Below are 18,273 nucleotides of genomic sequence, written 5' to 3' on the forward strand. Positions count from 1 at the left end.
CCGATCAGATTTGAATATCCCACTCGAAACTCCACCCTGTGCGCGCCGGCCAATGGGAAACCTGGCGACGCCCAATGTCGAGAAGTTGCGAAATTATTTTTCCCGCCGAGGTCGCTCGTGCGCGTGCTCGATCGACGATCCAATCGCGCTCGACAAATCGACCGATGCGATTGGATAGTCGCGGGATTCTGGCGCGATTGGTTTGCGAACGTCGCGCACGAACGATGTGTACAGTGCGGTGCGTTAACGTCTTCCAAAGTTCTAAACAATTGCAACGTATTGTCGCAACGACGACCTTACATCCGCGAATGACATTTCTTATTCCAAAATAAGTTTCGTTTTTTTTTAATATCTCATTAAGGACATTTGTTTCGATCAACCAAACCACACAATTGCGCCGAACAAATTGTTTCTCTCACATTTACATAACAATTTTATTTAATCTATACACAAAAGTAATTTAATAAATGTGGATTATATTTTTTTAATTATATAAAATTTGTTTTTTTGAAATTTTAATATAGAAATTTTAACATGGAATAATAATTATCATGCGCAACAATTTTTCAATTGGATACTAATTATCATGGATTGCTCTTCGGTGTTTTCCAGACTCTGGCGAAAGAGTTGAGCGTGCTGCCAGGCGTCTTTGCCTCGCCCGCCGGACAACGTTACGATCACATTTAATCTCACCGCGTCTTTCACGTCTTCCGTACGAAAATTGCCGCAATTGGGAACGGGTATCACAATCGCTTTATTGTCGTTAAAAACAGCCTCGATTTCCGAGGACACGCTAGCTCCGTGAAACACTTCGGACTTAGCCGTCAAACTGAACGTCTTCAAACGCAAATTCGAATCGGCGACATCGAACGTCCATTTGATACGTCCGGATTTCGCATGCGGAGACCGCGCCAAGTAAACCATCTTCCAGTCGTTCTCCACTTTGCGAAAGATCTCTCCCTCCACGGTATTTACTCTCTCCAGCCATCCGGATTTTTCTTCCAAGATATCGGCGTTACTTACCACCTGGTACGTGTCTTTAACGATATTATATCGCAGTTCGAAAGTTTGTCCGTACTTGGAAACGTTCCAAACGTGATTTTTACTCACGTTGGTCTGAAAAAAAAAAAAGATCAAAATTTTCACCGACCGAACAGAAAAACCTTTTCAACAAAAAACACAAGATTGATAGTAGAATAAGAAAAACGCTTAATATGGAGATATTTAATGTTTCTCAGTCTACTTTGAAACAAATATGTTCGCGCACCTGCGAAATTTCATTTCGCGCTAATCTCCACGCGAGAGAACCGGACAATCTCCCTTCGTAGTTTTCATCGGAATCTTCGTTCCGCGAATTCGGAATGTACAACATCTCGGCTAGCTCCAGCAAATTCCGTTTGACAACGTATTCTTTGCGCGCGCGGCTATAGCCGATAGAGTTTTGCCGCTGGTTGCTCAACGTTCGCAGCAAGTGTATCAAATTCTGTTCGGCGCAGATTGTTCGTCGCTTCATTACAGTTTTTTGATCGCTCGTATAACGCCAAGTAACGTCCTGAACCTCATCCTTGGAAAAAGCTAATATATATGACAACTTCTTTTTCCATCCTTTTTCGTACATCAGTGGCTTGTCCATTACGTCTTCGCACGAATCTACGTGAATCCATCTCTTGTTCGACACCGACCACACCTAAGTGTAACACAAGAGGAAAAGATAATTCATTTAGAAAATAGAATAAAACCTGATGCAAAACGCGACAAAAAATTGTAATAAAACTCAAATAAAAACATAGCGGTAGACAAAGGTCTGGTACATGTATAGTTTAAGAAAGTAATACGTGACATCTAGATTTCTCGTGGGATATTTTTTAAATAATCGAAAGATAAACTTTGACACGCGTACCTCCGTCCACACGTGATCCGTCTGATCCCATATAAACCGTGCGTCGTAATTTAACGATCGACAAAATAACGTAAACACAGTAGCCCATTCGCCGCAACGACCGCGTTGCAGCGTCAGCAATGGTTCTGGATGCGTATACCGTGGAAATTCGATAACTACGTCGCACTTTGTGCATCTAAGATTGAATTAACATCATTGGGGTATATATTAATTAGTATTATATATATATTTATTATATATTTATTATATATGGTATATATATTATATATATTATATATTATATATATTATATATGTATATTTTTATTTATTAGTATTATATATATTAATTAGTTGCTATTTTTGGTAATGATAAATCCTGTTGTAAGTTTATGCGATGAAAATTTTACCTATAAATTTCTATTCTTGAGCAACGAGGATCTGCAGATGGCTCTTCCGAGTCATATTCAGATTCGGTAGAACATATTGAACACAGTGGACTGTTGACCCATTTAAAAAAGTCACACTTGAACCAGTGCAGCAGCTCCAACAAAAACAAATCTTTCATGATCAAATCTGTTTCAAGTTGCAAGGAATCAGACTTTGTTGTTGCGTCATTTAGTTTCAAAGATCTGCAAGAGATACAAACTAAGAGTTAAAATACTTAAACTAAAATTTAATATAAAGTAAAAACAAAATTATATTAAAAAAAAAAAAAAAATCTCTTAGAAAGACATAAAAATTTCTTTACTTTTGCACTTCTCTCAGTTTTGTCATTGCTGCAATTTCTAACTTTGCAATAGGTATAAAACTTCTAGCCTTTCTCTGTAAGTTTGGGTCTTCGTAATGCAAAATGTCATTGAAGTGCCAAATAATGTTTTTAAAAAATGTATTTTGCGTTAACGGTCTTCTATGAGTTATGTTTTCGATCACAGAATTGTTCCCCGATCCGGACAACAACTTGGACAAGGTCTTAAGTCTCGAGAGAGATGCATTGTGCGGTAGGAATATGCGTTCTCCTGTTACATCCTATCACATACGTTAGCTGAGTAATGAATTTTCCAACACTATATTGCGGCATTTAAATAGTTCATTTATGGTACATCATTGTTTTAATTTTAATTAATAAATGATATTGAAAAAAAAAAAAAAACCAATAAGAGATTTAAAAAAATACTTGTTAGAATACAAACTTCAGTGTAACCAATGTCGAATAAACACTCCATAGCACCAACGGCCGGCAGAAGCTTTTCAACAACGACGTGATCGTCGAGACGCAACTCGCGAGATTTATCATCATTTGGCGATCTCAGTAAATTGTTACAAATGTCCAACAATGCTGTTCGCGCCTCGTCGCGCACACTGTTCTCGTTCTCGTTCTCCAGAGACTTCACGCAACGTCTCAGACTCTCGCCCATGTTTCAAATTACAAAATGTTTAACGCAAAGTTGCGGGACGACACGCGACTCATCTGTTTGCGATCACCGACAGGTGCTTGCAAATTGCACTTGTCATTGTTCCGCTTTCCACAGATAAATAGATAGTTTGACGTTAAACACCCACTGGTTCCGTTGTTACTGGCAGTACTGAAAATTTATAGGTTCACGTGACGTATCCTATAGATTTTTCAATACTGCCTATAGTAATAACGGAACAGGGTCCAGTAAAACTTTCTTGGATAACACGACTGGAACAATACGACGAATTCGATTGGATGCACCGAGTGCGTCTTCTTTCAATGTGTATTTGGTAAAATATTTTCAGTGTGTTGGTATTTTACCACGCACTGAAAGAGGACGCGCTCAGGTGCATTTAATTCGAATTCGTTAATGTGATTGGTCAATTACGCTGTTTTTAGATCTTCATACCTGTACCTACACTAGGTTCAACGAGAGAACAGGACACCCATGGACAAAAATATACGTCCGTTCTGCGCATCTCTCCTATCAGAAATCCCCCCGATCCGCAGTGCTGCATCGCTCGTGCAATCTTCACCCTTATGTAAACGTTTCGATTTACATTTTGATTACGTTTAATTACTTGATTACACATTTACTACATTTATCAATACAATTACATTACAAAGTTATAAATATAGCTCAGTAAATAAATAAATAGATAAGATAAACCCCGATGAGCCAAAAGTCCATGGATGGTGATGGAATAAGACAATGATTTATATGTAGTGTATATCAGACGTTTCGATCAGTGTATATTTATGATCATCCTCAGCAACTGTGTATATAAATTTTACAGAATAATAGAAATCACCGTTATAACAGAGACACGCGACAATGAAAAAACTTGATAATACATTAAAATAAAAAATCATTTTATTTACCGAAATCCAAATTCGGGCCTGAACGTGCTGTTAAAGGTAGCGGCGAGGGCGGTATCCTCCACTTTGACCGCTTTTCCTCCCCCTATGCGCGAGTAGTGTTCTATTCTCTCAATGAACCGATTTATATGCAGTTCAAAATTTTTGGTAACTTTTATTTTGACCGACTTCTTGAGAATCGTGTATACACGGCTTAAATGTTTCCAACAAGGGTATGTTCCAAAATCCTACTTTGGTTACCAAAAACTATAGTACACGTGACGTGAAATATAGCATTTTAGTAACCAAGGTAGGATTTTGGAACGTACCCCAGGGGGCGTCAGTCAGAAGCGCGAATCCGATTGGCAAATCCGGAAACGTGTTCGAGTTGTAAAACCGCAACGGTATTTGTCAATCTCTGGACTCTCCGTGTTCCGATTTCGATATTCTGTATTTGGTATTAAAAATCTATACTTCGCGTCGCATGTATTATAGATTTGCCAATTTCGTTGCAACTTTGAATATCGGAACGCAACCTTTGCGTCAGAGGTTTCTTTCTGCTGATTAGTTGTAAAGCCGGTACAGGAGTAAAATTCTACGACAAATCTTGTATAAAGTCAAAACAAATCTCAGCGCGTTATATATATATAGTATATATATATATCGCGGTTTTCTCTAATTTTATTAATTTTTCCGATTTAAAAAAGACAAAAAATTCCAATGAGTACACAAGCTTCGTCCGTAAAAATAAAGGAGTTACGATTGCCGATATCAAGAGTGAAGACAATAATGAAAAGTTCTCCGTGTGTGGAAACTATCGGACAGGACGGTTTATATTTGGTCACAAAAGCTACGGTAAAGAACACGTTAACGTGATTTACAGAAGGGTTAAGAGATTTGTGTGACAACTTCTCACAAAGAGTGAAAATTAGTTTTTGGCGGGTCGCACGATTTTTGTCACTTCCGATGTCTAGCTTTGTCTGTGTGTTTGCAGGAACTGTTTATACATTATCTGACAGAAGAGGCTCACATGCAAAATCAGAAAGGATCCGCTCTTGATTACAAACACCTGGCCGAGGTTGTGCAGACCACCGAGACACTGGAATTTCTTCGCGAGATAATGCCTCGCAAGATTACAGTTAGACAATTTAAGGAGATGATGGCTGCCAAAAATGCATCCAGTAGCTCTTCCGGCAGTTCGGATTCGGACAGCGACAGTGATTCGGATACGGACAGTTGTTCGGACAGTGACGACACCAAAGGAGAAAATGAAAATTCGTCATCCGGCAGCGAAGAGGAAGAAAGCGGGACTAAACAGAACGGTCATTCGATGAGTGACAAAAGTGAAAACAGTACAAAAAGTGACAGTGAAGATGATTCCAAGAGATAAACATATGTTGCTCTCTATTTTGATACACATATTTAGATTACAGAGAAGTTATCTAGCTGGGTCGGCTGATAAATTCTTGGTTTTACACATTTTTCATACAAATTATATATAGATCTGTTTATGTGCGTGTACATGTAGGTGTGCGTTATAAAAGTTAAACATCAGATCATTGCCATCTTAAGCAGAGATGTAAAAGAATTACGATTAGTAATAATTTTCACAAAAAGTTTTGTAAAAAGACTAATGGGGAAGATCATTTAAAATTTAAGAATAAACTATTTTTTATACACTTGCATCCAACGAATGGTTCAGCACTAAGCAGTTACAATAAGCATGACGTGTGCTTTTGTCCTCACATATAGCCTTCATACCACATATATTTTTGTAAATAGTGTGTATCTTGTATCATACATCTAGTTGTATCGCCATATAAATTACTATTTCTTATATTAAAGAATCATTGTATTTATTTATAATAAATATATATTATATAAATATTCTCTTTGAAAACGATTTCAGACACTACACATGTACATTGCTGACAGAAGAAACAACCAACTCAACTAACTTACCCAAATAAATTGTTGTATAAATAAATACATATGTTTGAGGTAAGTGAACAAACAAAAGTAACCCTAATCTTGATGCGACTTCTTTGTCAGGGATGTGGAAGGGGATGTGTCAAAGCCGTTTTCGTTCAACTTCAGAGCTAGAAAATAGATCTCGGCTAAAGCGATGATCAGCGAGAACATTATTCCCAGAAGCAATCTGAATCCAAAGTCTAAATTTCCAACTATAAGTTCTATTCCGATGAATCCGAAAGCAAAACCAGCCGCCACAGAGAATACAAATTGGGCAATGGCGATCAGCTGTTTATTTATCTGCTTCACTGCAAAATAAAATTATAAAGGAATAGTTTTTACATGTGCGTTCATATGACGTGTGAATAGAGATATTGTATACAAATATTTTTACTTTGGTAAGCGATACTATCTTCCGGATGATACTTTCGTATAGAATCGACACTCTTTGTCATCGCCTGATACTCTCTGTCATTTTGCTGTGCCGTTAATTTCTGTATTCTAGCTTCTAGCTCTGGATTGCGCGGCGTCTCCCTTGGTGTTGGTAATATCACCTCAGAATCGTCAAACAGGTCCTGAAAATAGATCTTCTCCCGCTTGGTTCTTCTGTATTCACTTAAATAATGTATCAACCACCTGAAATCTTCGATTGTCAACGTTGCATTTGCAATCTTCTCTTTTTTAGATTTCTTTGATTCGCATAGAAATACGATACCACTTGGAGCATCGTCAACATTTTTTATGTTTAAGATGAAATTTACTAATTTGACAGACGGTATTACTCTTATGGTAGGATCCACAATTGATTCCAATGGCATATTTGTGCCGTTAATTTTATATATGTACTTTTGTAATTGCTTCACAGAGAAATCAGGTATACTAAACTTATTTATATGAAATACTAAAGCTCTAAGAAAAATTATATAAAATGCAAAGATGAAAAACGTTTTATGGAGAAATATGTAATTTTTTTTCCAGATCAATATAAAACTCTTGTATCTCGTTTTCCTTCTCCTGGAATGTTTGATCCACTTTCTGACATTTGTCGCTCATATCATTGATGAACTTTTCCCATTCTCTTTTTCTGATCAATCTGTTTTCTCTCAAAATACTATCCTGCAAAATCAATGCGCACTTCGTATTATTAAGTTATTCTATAATATATCTCGAGAAAAAAAACAATATAAAATAAAAACCAATTAGCATTTAATATGTAATAATACATACACTATCAAAATTCTCTTCTCTCTGTAAAACACGATTGCACATACTCAGTGCAACGTCCACATTTGCTTTAAGACTAGGCAGATGACAGTCGCCAAGTTGCTCAGTACGATCCAGTTGACTTTCTTTCAACTCAGTAGAATATTCAAGTATTTTGAAAAGACGCTCCACTTCTCTATCAGCTCTTTTGTCCTAAGAAATGAGAGTGAATACAAATTTTTCAATGAAATCTTGAGCGGTTTAATTTTTTTAAACATAAAAAAGTTTATGCAAAAACCAATTATTAACATAAAATATATTAGGTTGGTATGAAAATAAATTGTGATTTTTAACAAAGTTTAAAATCCGCAGTTATTTTTGTATTAATCTAGTATATTGTATATGTAAACAGAGATTTATTAAACAGGAGAACATCAAGCAATAATAATCACTTGTCTATGTCAACAAGCTTATAATAATGGTTTTGGTTTAGTGCTCTTTTGGCTCAGTGGACCTATAAAGCTAGTCCATACGCCATTCTATGTCTTTTTGATAACAGGTTTAAAACCGATGGATTGGGTTCCTGACGCCAAGCCACGGAGTTGTATATTTGTTTAAATTAAAGATAATAATAAAGAAAGTGGTGTAAAACACCGAATTGTCCAAAAATATTCGCAGCACATCCAACCGATACGGCTGATACGATCCAACTTTAAGCTTATAATAATCACGGTCCTCTCTCAGGGCACGCGAATAGGTTTATGTTTGCATAACTAAACCCATTATAATTGAACATCCAATCAAATCTGATTAATCTATGTACATTATTGCACTGATGATATGTCGCTACTGTGATGCTTTCGCGAAGAGATTCACCTGGAATTCCCGCAAAAAGAACGTGACTTCTCCTTGCACAAACGGACGATGGTCGAACAATCTGCTCCAGATCTCGCCCGTGTCTACGAAAACACGTGATCGCGTACGATATAATTAATACAATACTTAAACAATAAGATGTTCACCTATCGGATAACTTTTACGCTTTATGGTATATTACGCGGTTTGTGTGATCATCGCACCTTTGATTACAGACGCCATAGTGTCAGTGAAAACACCCAGTCCATCGTCAGACGGCAACTCGCCTTTTAAGCCTATGTACACACTACGGATCTTAGGATTGAGATTGGATTGCAATTTGGCCAATCAGAGCGAAGATCACTAAAATTAGAATTAGTGATCTTTCTTCTGATTGGTCAAATTTCAATCCAATCTCAATTCCAATCCGTAGAGTGACACAAGCTTTACTGTCACATGACTGTTGCACATGACTATGGACACACGCGGCATTGCTCTACCGATCATTGTCGCGTCGGTATCACAAACCAAGATATTCAAGGTGATGAATCAATATCAGTGAAAAAAAAAAAAAAAAACAGTAAAAACTACGCAAAACTGTTTTATAATAATAAAAAAAAAATAGCACAAAACTCCTTGTTTACATGTATACATTATATATATCTATGTATATACATGTGAGTAAATTTACAGATTATATTGTCACTCCCTACGTAAAATTACATAAGTGTCACATACGGGATTTTTAGTTTATTGCATAGTGACACTTAGAAAGTCATGTTCTTTATGATACCAAATCCTATATTAAAAAAGGCATTTGGACCGAGAAGTGCGCGTTTGGAGTCGAATCTGTTGCATCTTTTGTTGCCTCTTTTCGTTGTCGATTGGTTGGTTGATCGAATCGAATCGAATTATATTATATATAACATTAAATAATACATATTATACATATAATTTATTATATATTTATAATATTATACTTTATATTGTATTATATGTATTATATACATACTGCAGTAATGTCACTGACCTCGGCCGCGCGGCCTTGGCGGGATCACCAACCTCAGCCGCGCGGCCTTGGCGGCAGAGATGCCAGTTCGTGGACTTAGTAAGCATTCAGCATCAAGTGGAGGGGATACGCACACAGGCGACAACCGTGTCCGTGTGCGCTCGGCGCTTCGGCCAATGGTTGGCCAACCACACGGACACGGCTGTCGCCTGTGTGCGTATCCCCTCCACTTGATGCTGAATGCTTACTAAGTCCACGAACTGGCATCTCTGCTTGGCGGGGCACTGACTTCGGCCGCGCGGCCTTGGTGGGGGCGGGGTCACTGACCGCGTGCGCGCGGCCTTGGTGGGGGCGGGGTCACTGACCGCGTGCGCGCGGCCTTGGTGGGGAGGGTCACTGACCTCGGTCGCGCGACTGCGGTGGAGTCACTGACCTTCGGTCACGTGATTACGGTATATATATATATACACATATATGCGTATGTGTGTGTATTAAATATAGATATAGAATATTACATTTAATATGTATAATATTCTTTTTTTTAACCTTTTCCCTGTCACGTGATTTTAGTCACTTGTTGTTCTTCCACTTCTCTTTCTCACTATTTTTTGAGTTTGATTTTCATGCGTTATTTCTGACATTTCTCATATGTGTATTATATGGTTTATAAGACGTATATACTATCTGTCATCGCGGTGACAGATTGTGTTCACTGACAACACGTTAAATAAAAATAACAATAGCGTGCGCCTGTGTTGTGCTATGCTATGTTAAAAAAAAAAATATTCATAAGTAACTAGATAAACTATATAAAGCTTTAAACTTTTAAACTGCTCTCCTCTAAAATTTGCGTTTTGGAGTTACGGGATTACACGTAGTAGGGAGTGATGATATATTTACAGATTGTTTCGGTTGCTATAATTTTATATTTTTGAAGAGACAAAAAAACAATGGTACATATAAATTGTATATGTAAAATTGCAGATAATTGCGAAGCAATAATTAACAATTGTACGCAAATAATATTTATTGCACGTAAATATATTTTTTTTCAACAAGTTCTCTTATTATATTTGCTCTATGAAGTTACGATTTGTAAAATAATCCGCTGAGAAATCCTATTGTTGGATTTTCTCTCAGACGTGTTTCTTTCTAAAAAAAAAAAACCACGCGCTCTTGAAACGTGTGCGCGCAAGAAAATTACGTACATACGATGTTTTGTAAAACTCGTCGTAAATAAAGAGTCGAGTAACACACGAGGAGATCGATAAAATGCCAAAACAAGACGTGTGTCACATGTACCTGTTTAATGGCGTTCGAGTTAATGGGAATTTTGCGTATATTTTTCGCCGGAGCTCTCCTGTACCTGTATGTGTTTATACACACGTATACATACGCAAAAACGTTACATGTTCCCCGCGCGGCGCGATCGCTCACAAGTCCGGCGTATTCTCGGGTTACATCGCGACGGTGCGATTATCTCTGTGGGAACGCGCCTGTACATAACGCGGACGTACATATCGACGGAAAATTCGAGCCGCAGCTCGAAGAGGATGCCGCGATTAACAATAGCCGTCATGTGATTACGCGTGCATTCCTCCCTATGTGCGTTTAGGGAGGGAGGAGGGGGAAGGGCGGATGATTATGGGGATGGAGCTATACATATATGTCGCGCGTTCAGCTCGATCGTTCGCAATAATCACCGTAAAGCTTCACGCGTGACGATTTAAACGTGACAGATACGCGAGGTGCAAATTGCGAACGATAATGGAAAGAGCGCTGCGTTTCTTTGTTCTGATTCATTTGGCGATGCTGCCCCTTACAATGTAAGATTGTGATATTAGATGATAATAATGTGTCGATATTTTTTGCAATCGCGATTTACGCGGAGGAGCGAGCGGTTCGATTAATTTTTAACAAACGCTGCTTGTTGTTCTAAGTTGTTTGAAAAAAAAAAAAAAAAAGAACAAGTATATCGGGTAAGAATAAAACAGAAAAGATTGACGAAAATTATTGCAAAGTGTTGATGCGCGCGCGCGCGCGTTCAGTTTTCTTCTGAATTGTTAATTGCAATTAGAATAATTCGAGTATTTCTCTCGTAATGACTTTAATTGGCACTTCTCAGCAAGAGCTCTTTTGCCGGCTGCTGTCGTAACTTTGCATTTAAAAAAGCATTTTGCACTGTTCAAGGCAAGAAATTGCAGAGGGTGCGTGTAGCTGCGCGGTGTTCGCTGTTCCGGGATTGGAACCGTTAATTGAACACAGGCTTCGGTACAATGTAAGATGCGATCAGGATGGAACCGAAAAATGTCAACAATTGTGTATCGCACTGGCAAGTAGTTAATTAATTTTTGCACATTTTTATTTTCCCACCGCGCCACTTGTTCACCGTCTGTCTTTACATAATTCACATGACATCAGGCTGAGGGTGTTCGAGATGAAGCACCGATGCTGATTTGCGAGAAACTGAACACGCACGTCGAAAAATTAAAGGTGAGCGAAGAATATAATATCAAAAAAAATATATAACAAAATAAACAATATAATAAAAAATTTTTAATAATATTCCGCACTCCTCCAGCGCTTGACCTCTCTTATTGGCTCTAGTACATATTAATTCTCTTATTGACAGAGTTCAAAGAATACAACACTCAGTTGCATAAATTTGATAAATAATATCTGATTTTATCGATTTGCGATATAAACAATTTATTAATTTGTTAACATGTGCGCGAGATTGTTCTCGTTTAAAAATCCAGAGTTGAAAAGAAACGCTTGTCAATATTTTTTTCTTCGAATAAATTTCATTATTTATTACATAGTTTCCTCCCGTCATCTCTCTGTCGGTTTTTTATTTCTATTTTTAGGTAGCTGTTTACATGAAATCGTGTGATGTGACTTTTTGGACGTTCACCGGTTTGGAGAGCACGGAACCCATTTGCTGTCACGAAGGCAAGGCGGTTGCTTGTGACGAAGCGTTGTCGATAATAGAGAATTAACGAGCTGAATCTAATTCATTACTTCTCGTTCATTTCCGTCACTAAATATCGTAATATCGATCGTAATAGCGAAGATAGTTAGCGAGATTAATACACTCTTTGTTTTTTTTTTATATACAAACACATTATTTTTCTTTCAAATGTCATTTGTCGCGCAGATATATATTTTGCGATTGACGATTTTTGATCGAATTCACGCATAGCAAATTCTGTACAAGCGATCGCACGTACAACGATCGCGTAAAATATACAATGCAACACAACAATAACAAGTCTGTTGAACTTACGTAGAATTCAAAGAATGCACGCCGATATGCATTTATAGCCTTTGTTAGCCTTCACAAAGCTCGAATGCCAAGGCTGTCAAGAAGTCTATTCTTTATTGTAGTCTGTATACACACACACACACACACACGCACACACACACAGAGAGAGACATAGACACACAAATGATATAAAGTTTGAGTTTAAGATAATTTTCTATATAAATTTAAAAAGTGTTATTAAGAGGTTCCGCGCGAACTTAAATATAAATTTAAAAGTTATAAAGAAAGTTTAAAAAAATCCCATTATCTCTGAAACTCTTGTAATAAGATATATGTGTATATTTTTTCTTCTCTATAATGTGGTGCAGTCTATTTTTAGTCTCTTTTCTCATCTCTCTCTTTTAAATTGACAATTTTTGTTCTATTCGATACTCTTTTTATCCATTACAGAGAGAAGTCCAAATAGAATTAATAGAACATCGTAAGAGAGAGAGACTTTCCGAAGATCCCAAGTCTTTTTTTCAATTCATCGGACCGCTTTATTATTTTATTATTTTATTATTTAGAAACTATATATGTACACTATAAAATATATATATTGCATATATATTTTTTTTTTCTAATTCATCGGACCGTTTTATTATTTTATTATTTTATTATTTAGAAACTATATGTGTATACTATATTGTATATATATTTTTTTTTCAATTCATCGGACCGCTTTATTATTTTATTATTTTATTATTTAGAAACTATATGTGTATACTATATTGTATATATATATTTTTTTTTCAATTCATTGGACCGCTTTATTATTTTATTATTTTATTATTTAGAAACTATATTGTATATATATATATATATAATATATATAAGAAAAGACAAAATTGTAACGGTAAATAGTATCAAGAACGTCCGTTCGCGAAACGCAGCAATCTGTTCTTTGTGCATTCCGCAATATTACGGGACCAAGTCCCGATTATCGATAGAGATTTGACCTGTACGCTCTGGCGTATCTAAAAGTCAATGCTCGCTCGGCAAGAAGAAGCTTGAAAGCATTAAACGCTATTCGTTCGCCGACCGAATCTCCTTTCACAAAGCACAGAAATACAACTGGCTATTGTGCAGGGGAATGTATCGTCGAATATGCGAATTTTGTGCGCGCGCGCGCGCTCGTCTTTCTATGGCATTTGCAGTAAAAAAAAAATGTCTCAAGAGAACACGGAAACCTTTATTTAATCAAGTTCTCCTTAACGAGAACAAATCCTTCTTTCAATCAAGTCAAGGTCATTATTTTTTAACGGCGAATTAAGCTTTAAATTCGAAAATCGGAAACGTGCGAAATGTGTGCGCGGGGGTGCGTATAGACAATGGGTCTCGACGACGTTCGGTCTTTGCCGAAGCAAGATTGACTCTGCAAACTTGCCGAGCAGCAATTCAACGCCGCTACAGATTCTCACGTTTCCACGGATCTCACCCAGTATACGTCAAACCGTAGATCCTCGCCCCGCCGTCCAAGTATATGAACGTGGGTGTGAGTCCATTCCACCTCGACTCGAGATATACCCTCTATTTCGATGATGGTGTTCTCAGAGTCTTGTCCCAGAAGCCGCCGCATTGAATGGACGGTTTGTTATCGCCTTTCCCTTCTCTCTGACTTCTCGGGGACGAGTCCTCCGTCGAACTCTCTGACGCATTTCTCTTTCCCTCTCCTCCTCTCTCTCTCTCTCTCTCTCTCTCTCTCTTTTTCTCTGGATATATAGAATCTGCCAGGCGCGCAGCAGACCATTGTGCAACTGAGGTTTTGTCGTTCTTTCTTCGGCCGATTTTAATGACCACGCCATTTTCGAGAAGCTGAGTCGCGCACACCGATTCCGGGATCGTCGACACGAGAGCTCTTTTTCTTTATCACGCGAGAAACCAAATGAAACGTTTGTAGAAAAACGTTTGTTTTCCTCTGTCGCATGAAATATCTTCTTTTTTTTTTCAGAGTATTTTGGAAATATATTGAATCTTCTTTGAATGTCTTTGAAAAATATTTTCATAATAATGACTCGCGCGTTTTAAATAAAAAATCGATCGCGATTCATCGTCGTGAAATTCAGAATTTATTCAATGTCTCTCTTTTTGCTTTACGCCCACATATCGAGAGAGCGAACCGCTTTTGACACAATTAAACGAAACGGAAATTGAGGTAACTAATTGCGGGTTTCCGGTTCAGTCTCTTCGCCACAAGGTATTACACACCCACGCACCATCACGCGCGCGCCCACTAACCCTCCCGGTATGTTGGGATCGCTTCGATTAAATCCTCGTTTCCCTTTCCACGTGTTGTTCCACGTCATGTGTCACGCACCGTGAATTGTAAAGGACCGACCGATCGGTTCGGTGTCTTCGTTTGTTACCGTTGTCATTGCGACAGAGGATAGGATGTGAGTTACTCGCGATCGGACAATCGGACGTATGGGGGCCTATACGTATATATATATATATCTGCTGATTTATCTCGCGCGAATACGAAGCTGTGACTAATGCGAGGCCATCAATTCTCGGAGACGAGCAGCAAGATTCCTTTGAATATCTAACTTTGCGGCAATTTTTGTCGCAACATATCTGGATGGATATTATCGAGGAAAAATAGTTTTCGCGACGAGAAATAATATATACGGATGAACGGATTGAGTAACAATTGATAAAAATAAAATTTTGAATCTTAATACTTAACAAGAATTGTTGCGAGAATTGTTTTTTCTAACACAGAGATTATAAAACGAAGTCGCTGTTTGAAACGCACGCGATATGTCGAGCCATTAATTCGAAGTCACTAACAGAACCGGATGTAATGGATGCTTTCGGACGGAAAAAGCGATCAAAATAATGCGCGAGTGGGTCAAGATGAAGTGCGAGCGCCGAGAAGAAAAAGAGATAAATTAAATTTACACTCACAAAGAAAAAATAATATTTTAAAAGACGAATCTGTAATTATATTATATTATTAGAAATTAGCAATTTGCTTAAATAATTATATTAACGCTCGGCGATAGGATGTGTAAAACCGACCGGTGGAATAGTTCGTAAGTTGACCTATTGACCCTCAAAGCGATAAAAATTTCCAAAAACATGTGATTTACAACTTCTGCACGATTAATTAATTTTTTATTGTTACTTACATTTTTTACGTCGTATGTGTTGTAAGTAAATATCAATTACGCAATTACCGATTTCAATCCGAGATTGCACTCGAGAATTTACGTTTAACTTGCTTCTCTAAGATTTAATCAATAAGATTTTTATCAATTTCAATCTGAGATTCAATTGTTTATTTTTAACTTCGCTCTTCTTTCACGTACATATACAAAAAGCTAAAAAAAAAAGATTACCGTACGTATAAAAAAAAAGATTTGCCAAAGTAAGAAATTAATTGCTACATGACCAGTAAGAGAAAAATTTACCTGAAAGTTTTGTTTCATCAACATGACGTTTTGTTGTTGGCGCAACAACGTTTGTTTTTCTCCGCTGGCCACATAATAGCAAAACTTTTCTATCCGTGCGCAAATAAAACGATCAGAGATTTTTCCGGAGCTTCTTCGGAAGATTCTTCTCAATATGTAATTTCGGTTTTATTTGAACTAGAGGTTCTAGAGACATCTGGGACGCGCATATACATCTTCCTCGGCTAAAGGAATGTTTATGCACGTGTGTTTACCTATTAGCGACACGTCCACGGTACATTCAACAAGCTTTGTGATTGTTCTCTACTTGCACCTCCTCGCACCTTCGCACATACGTCTACGTCATCTTCGCTTAAACGAGCTTTTGCTCTAATGCGCGTTTGCCAAAACTCTCACTATTTTGACATATTTGCAACTAGCGGCGCAATCTTGTCTTAGAACGCACAACATCATACCGGAGTACAAAACAGTTCGAAACAATATCAGAATTTCCAAGACGACATAACTCACTCGAGATAAAAAAAAAAAAAAATACATAACTCACAATTCTCTTGTTTCAAGAAAAAAAGCGCGAGTTTTTTGAATATATTGCTCCGTATTATTGACGAGTTTGTACAATATAATCCAACGTTTGCGATGTTAAAATTAATAATTTTGCATCTCGAACACGTTCTGTGGTCTAGTTTATTTATTACAGCAAATGCTTTTGTAGAAGAAGAAGTCCAAACAAGAAATCGAACGTTCAAGGATAAAAACAAAGATACACCCCGTATTGATTCTCAATTGCCCTCTCACAAGAATTTGAATATGAAACTCTCAAGAGCCACGGCAACACACACAGCGGATAGATATTTTTAAAATACATTAACAAAATTATATTTTATTTGTAAGAAAATTACGTGTGCAAGTACTAACACTGTATTATCTAATTATATGATAAAACTATATATATATGTATATATATATATACATATAAAGTAGTAGCATATATCTATATTTACCAGATAAGATGTGTGTTTGCATATATTTATTGCGTGTGGTTTAAGGTCAAGAAGCATCGGGAGCGAGTTTAACAGGTCGCAAGATTTCCCGCGAGCATATTCTGATCAATACCGTGACGCTAATCGAGCGGGAAGAGAAGTAGCAAGATAGATAAGTGGGCAGACAGACGGACAGATAAAGAGGGACAGAGACGAGGGGATGGGACGAGGGGAATTTCGCGACTACAGAGGATGCCGAGCAATAGTTCGGCAGAAGCCGTGAGGCAGATAAGCACATACCTGCGAGGGTGGCTTCAACTACGAAAGAGGAGATTCCTGCTGCGCGAGCACCGTGCTCTCTACGTTTGTACAAAGCCGTAACTAAGCTGACAGTATGGAAAGTACACCCGATGCAAAGAGAGATAGATAGAGAGAGAGAGAGAGAAAGAAAGAGAGAAAACGATAATTAAGAACAAAATATGTATATAATTCGTACAATTTTAATTCCTCGAAGAGAATGTCGATAAAGCGACGTTTCTAAACGGAATTCAACTCTCGAGAAAAATTTTACATAACTATACAATAAATAAGAACCAATGATGAAATAAGAGCAATGTTCATTCGCTAAGTGTAGATAATTTTTTTTTATTATTCTTAACGGAGCTAAAACATTCAAATATTTCAAATTACAATACACATCGAGAGATTCTCCATATGTGTTTCGCGGATACAGCCCTGGGTGTCTTCTTAAGCGCGTCATGATTGAAGGGGGTTTACAGATAGAAACGCGACGTTTAAGTAGTAGCTGAAGGCGCAGACCCGACTCTCTCTCTCGATCTCGGGGATGCTCGATCGCAGGCGCGGGAAACTTAGCGCGGCGCGGCTCCTCCGCTTATTAACTTATTGCATCTCCTCTCCAAAGTTGCTCCGCTCTAAACTGATATTAATTACCGCGTTTGCCCCGGCGCAACGCCTCTTCCCTCGTCCTCGTCCCACGTGATGATCCATTACCGCCGAAGAGAAGGGACTGTGTGTTACCGAATTTCGGACGACCCACTTTCGCCTCTTCCCAAACTCGCGCGCGCACAATTCCGTCCCGTCCGGCATACTCGATCGCGCGTTCTTCCCTTTTTCTCTCTCTTCGCACGACGACGACGACGACGACGACGTTACGTGCACGCCCGGCTTATTGAATCTCGTTCCGGGGCAAATCTCTTCGAAAGGAAAAATCGGACCCACCTCTTCCAATCTTTCGTTTTTTTTTCTTTTTTTTTTTCATTTATTTCGCTGCATTGTACAAAAACAAAAAAAAAAAGAGACGCGTACGAGAGAGAGGATCCTCT

At 37.9% G+C, this 18,273-nt stretch overlaps 5 protein-coding genes across 5 annotated transcripts; 2 read left to right on the forward strand and 3 right to left on the reverse strand.

The window, feature by feature from the left end:
- Window positions 1–500: 500 nt before the first annotated feature.
- LOC109852162 (peptide-N(4)-(N-acetyl-beta-glucosaminyl)asparagine amidase) lies at window positions 501–3,704 on the reverse strand. Its single transcript, XM_020423051.1, has 6 exons — window positions 3,072–3,704; window positions 2,630–2,907; window positions 2,289–2,510; window positions 1,901–2,075; window positions 1,268–1,687; window positions 501–1,116 (listed from the first exon to the last, which is right to left on the reverse strand). Exons 1-6 carry the CDS (start codon window positions 3,294–3,296, stop codon window positions 550–552), a joined length of 1,887 nt encoding a protein of 628 aa, XP_020278640.1. The 5' UTR covers window positions 3,297–3,704; the 3' UTR covers window positions 501–549.
- Window positions 3,705–4,727: 1,023 nt separating this feature from the next.
- Window positions 4,728–5,609, forward strand: LOC109852181 (chromatin accessibility complex protein 1). Its single transcript, XM_020423103.1, has 2 exons — window positions 4,728–5,050; window positions 5,190–5,609. Exons 1-2 carry the CDS (start codon window positions 4,916–4,918, stop codon window positions 5,583–5,585), a joined length of 531 nt encoding a protein of 176 aa, XP_020278692.1. The 5' UTR covers window positions 4,728–4,915; the 3' UTR covers window positions 5,586–5,609.
- On the reverse strand, window positions 5,573–7,005 carry LOC109852180 (transmembrane protein 199). Its single transcript, XM_020423102.1, has 2 exons — window positions 6,561–7,005; window positions 5,573–6,474 (listed from the first exon to the last, which is right to left on the reverse strand). Exons 1-2 carry the CDS (start codon window positions 6,982–6,984, stop codon window positions 6,221–6,223), a joined length of 678 nt encoding a protein of 225 aa, XP_020278691.1. The 5' UTR covers window positions 6,985–7,005; the 3' UTR covers window positions 5,573–6,220.
- Window positions 7,006–7,094: 89 nt separating this feature from the next.
- On the reverse strand, window positions 7,095–8,553 carry LOC109852182 (biogenesis of lysosome-related organelles complex 1 subunit 5). Its single transcript, XM_020423105.1, has 4 exons — window positions 8,449–8,553; window positions 8,246–8,328; window positions 7,394–7,582; window positions 7,095–7,282 (listed from the first exon to the last, which is right to left on the reverse strand). Exons 1-4 carry the CDS (start codon window positions 8,465–8,467, stop codon window positions 7,115–7,117), a joined length of 459 nt encoding a protein of 152 aa, XP_020278694.1. The 5' UTR covers window positions 8,468–8,553; the 3' UTR covers window positions 7,095–7,114.
- A 2,367-nt stretch (window positions 8,554–10,920) lies between these two features.
- Window positions 10,921–12,641, forward strand: LOC109852173. Its single transcript, XM_020423078.1, has 4 exons — window positions 10,921–11,059; window positions 11,424–11,565; window positions 11,655–11,726; window positions 12,101–12,641. Exons 1-4 carry the CDS (start codon window positions 11,001–11,003, stop codon window positions 12,230–12,232), a joined length of 405 nt encoding a protein of 134 aa, XP_020278667.1. The 5' UTR covers window positions 10,921–11,000; the 3' UTR covers window positions 12,233–12,641.
- The last annotated feature ends 5,632 nt before the right edge of the window (window positions 12,642–18,273 follow it).

Source organism: Pseudomyrmex gracilis, unplaced genomic scaffold, assembly GCF_002006095.1.
Source record: "Pseudomyrmex gracilis isolate BER0280 unplaced genomic scaffold, ASM200609v1 scaffold_25, whole genome shotgun sequence".
Taxonomy (NCBI): Eukaryota; Metazoa; Arthropoda; class Insecta; order Hymenoptera; family Formicidae; genus Pseudomyrmex; species Pseudomyrmex gracilis.

What these genes read in the sequence shown, in the direction of transcription:
- LOC109852162 (XM_020423051.1), bottom strand. Translation starts at nt 3,296, where the DNA reads ATGGGCGAGAGTCTGAGACGTTGCGTGAAGTCTCTGGAGAACGAGAAC. An exon ending in TCGACATTGGTTACACTGAA is followed by an intron (nt 2,908 to 3,071) that starts GTTTGTATTCTA and finishes CGTATGTGATAG; the next exon opens with GATGTAACAGGAGAACGCAT. An exon ending in TCAAGAATAGAAATTTATAG is followed by an intron (nt 2,076 to 2,288) that starts GTAAAATTTTCA and finishes ATTCAATCTTAG; the next exon opens with ATGCACAAAGTGCGACGTAG.
- LOC109852181 (XM_020423103.1), top strand. Translation starts at nt 4,916, where the DNA reads ATGAGTACACAAGCTTCGTCCGTAAAAATAAAGGAGTTACGATTGCCG. An exon ending in ATTTGGTCACAAAAGCTACG is followed by an intron (nt 5,051 to 5,189) that starts GTAAAGAACACG and finishes GTGTGTTTGCAG; the next exon opens with GAACTGTTTATACATTATCT.
- LOC109852180 (XM_020423102.1), bottom strand. Translation starts at nt 6,984, where the DNA reads ATGCCATTGGAATCAATTGTGGATCCTACCATAAGAGTAATACCGTCT. An exon ending in AGATAGTATCGCTTACCAAA is followed by an intron (nt 6,475 to 6,560) that starts GTAAAAATATTT and finishes TTTATTTTGCAG; the next exon opens with TGAAGCAGATAAATAAACAG.
- LOC109852182 (XM_020423105.1), bottom strand. An exon ending in TCTTTTTGCGGGAATTCCAG is followed by an intron (nt 7,583 to 8,245) that starts GTGAATCTCTTC and finishes CTCATTTCTTAG; the next exon opens with GACAAAAGAGCTGATAGAGA. An exon ending in GAGAAGAGAATTTTGATAGT is followed by an intron (nt 7,283 to 7,393) that starts GTATGTATTATT and finishes TTGATTTTGCAG; the next exon opens with GATAGTATTTTGAGAGAAAA.
- LOC109852173 (XM_020423078.1), top strand. Translation starts at nt 11,001, where the DNA reads ATGGAAAGAGCGCTGCGTTTCTTTGTTCTGATTCATTTGGCGATGCTG. An exon ending in AACAATTGTGTATCGCACTG is followed by an intron (nt 11,566 to 11,654) that starts GCAAGTAGTTAA and finishes ACATGACATCAG; the next exon opens with GCTGAGGGTGTTCGAGATGA. An exon ending in CGCACGTCGAAAAATTAAAG is followed by an intron (nt 11,727 to 12,100) that starts GTGAGCGAAGAA and finishes TTCTATTTTTAG; the next exon opens with GTAGCTGTTTACATGAAATC.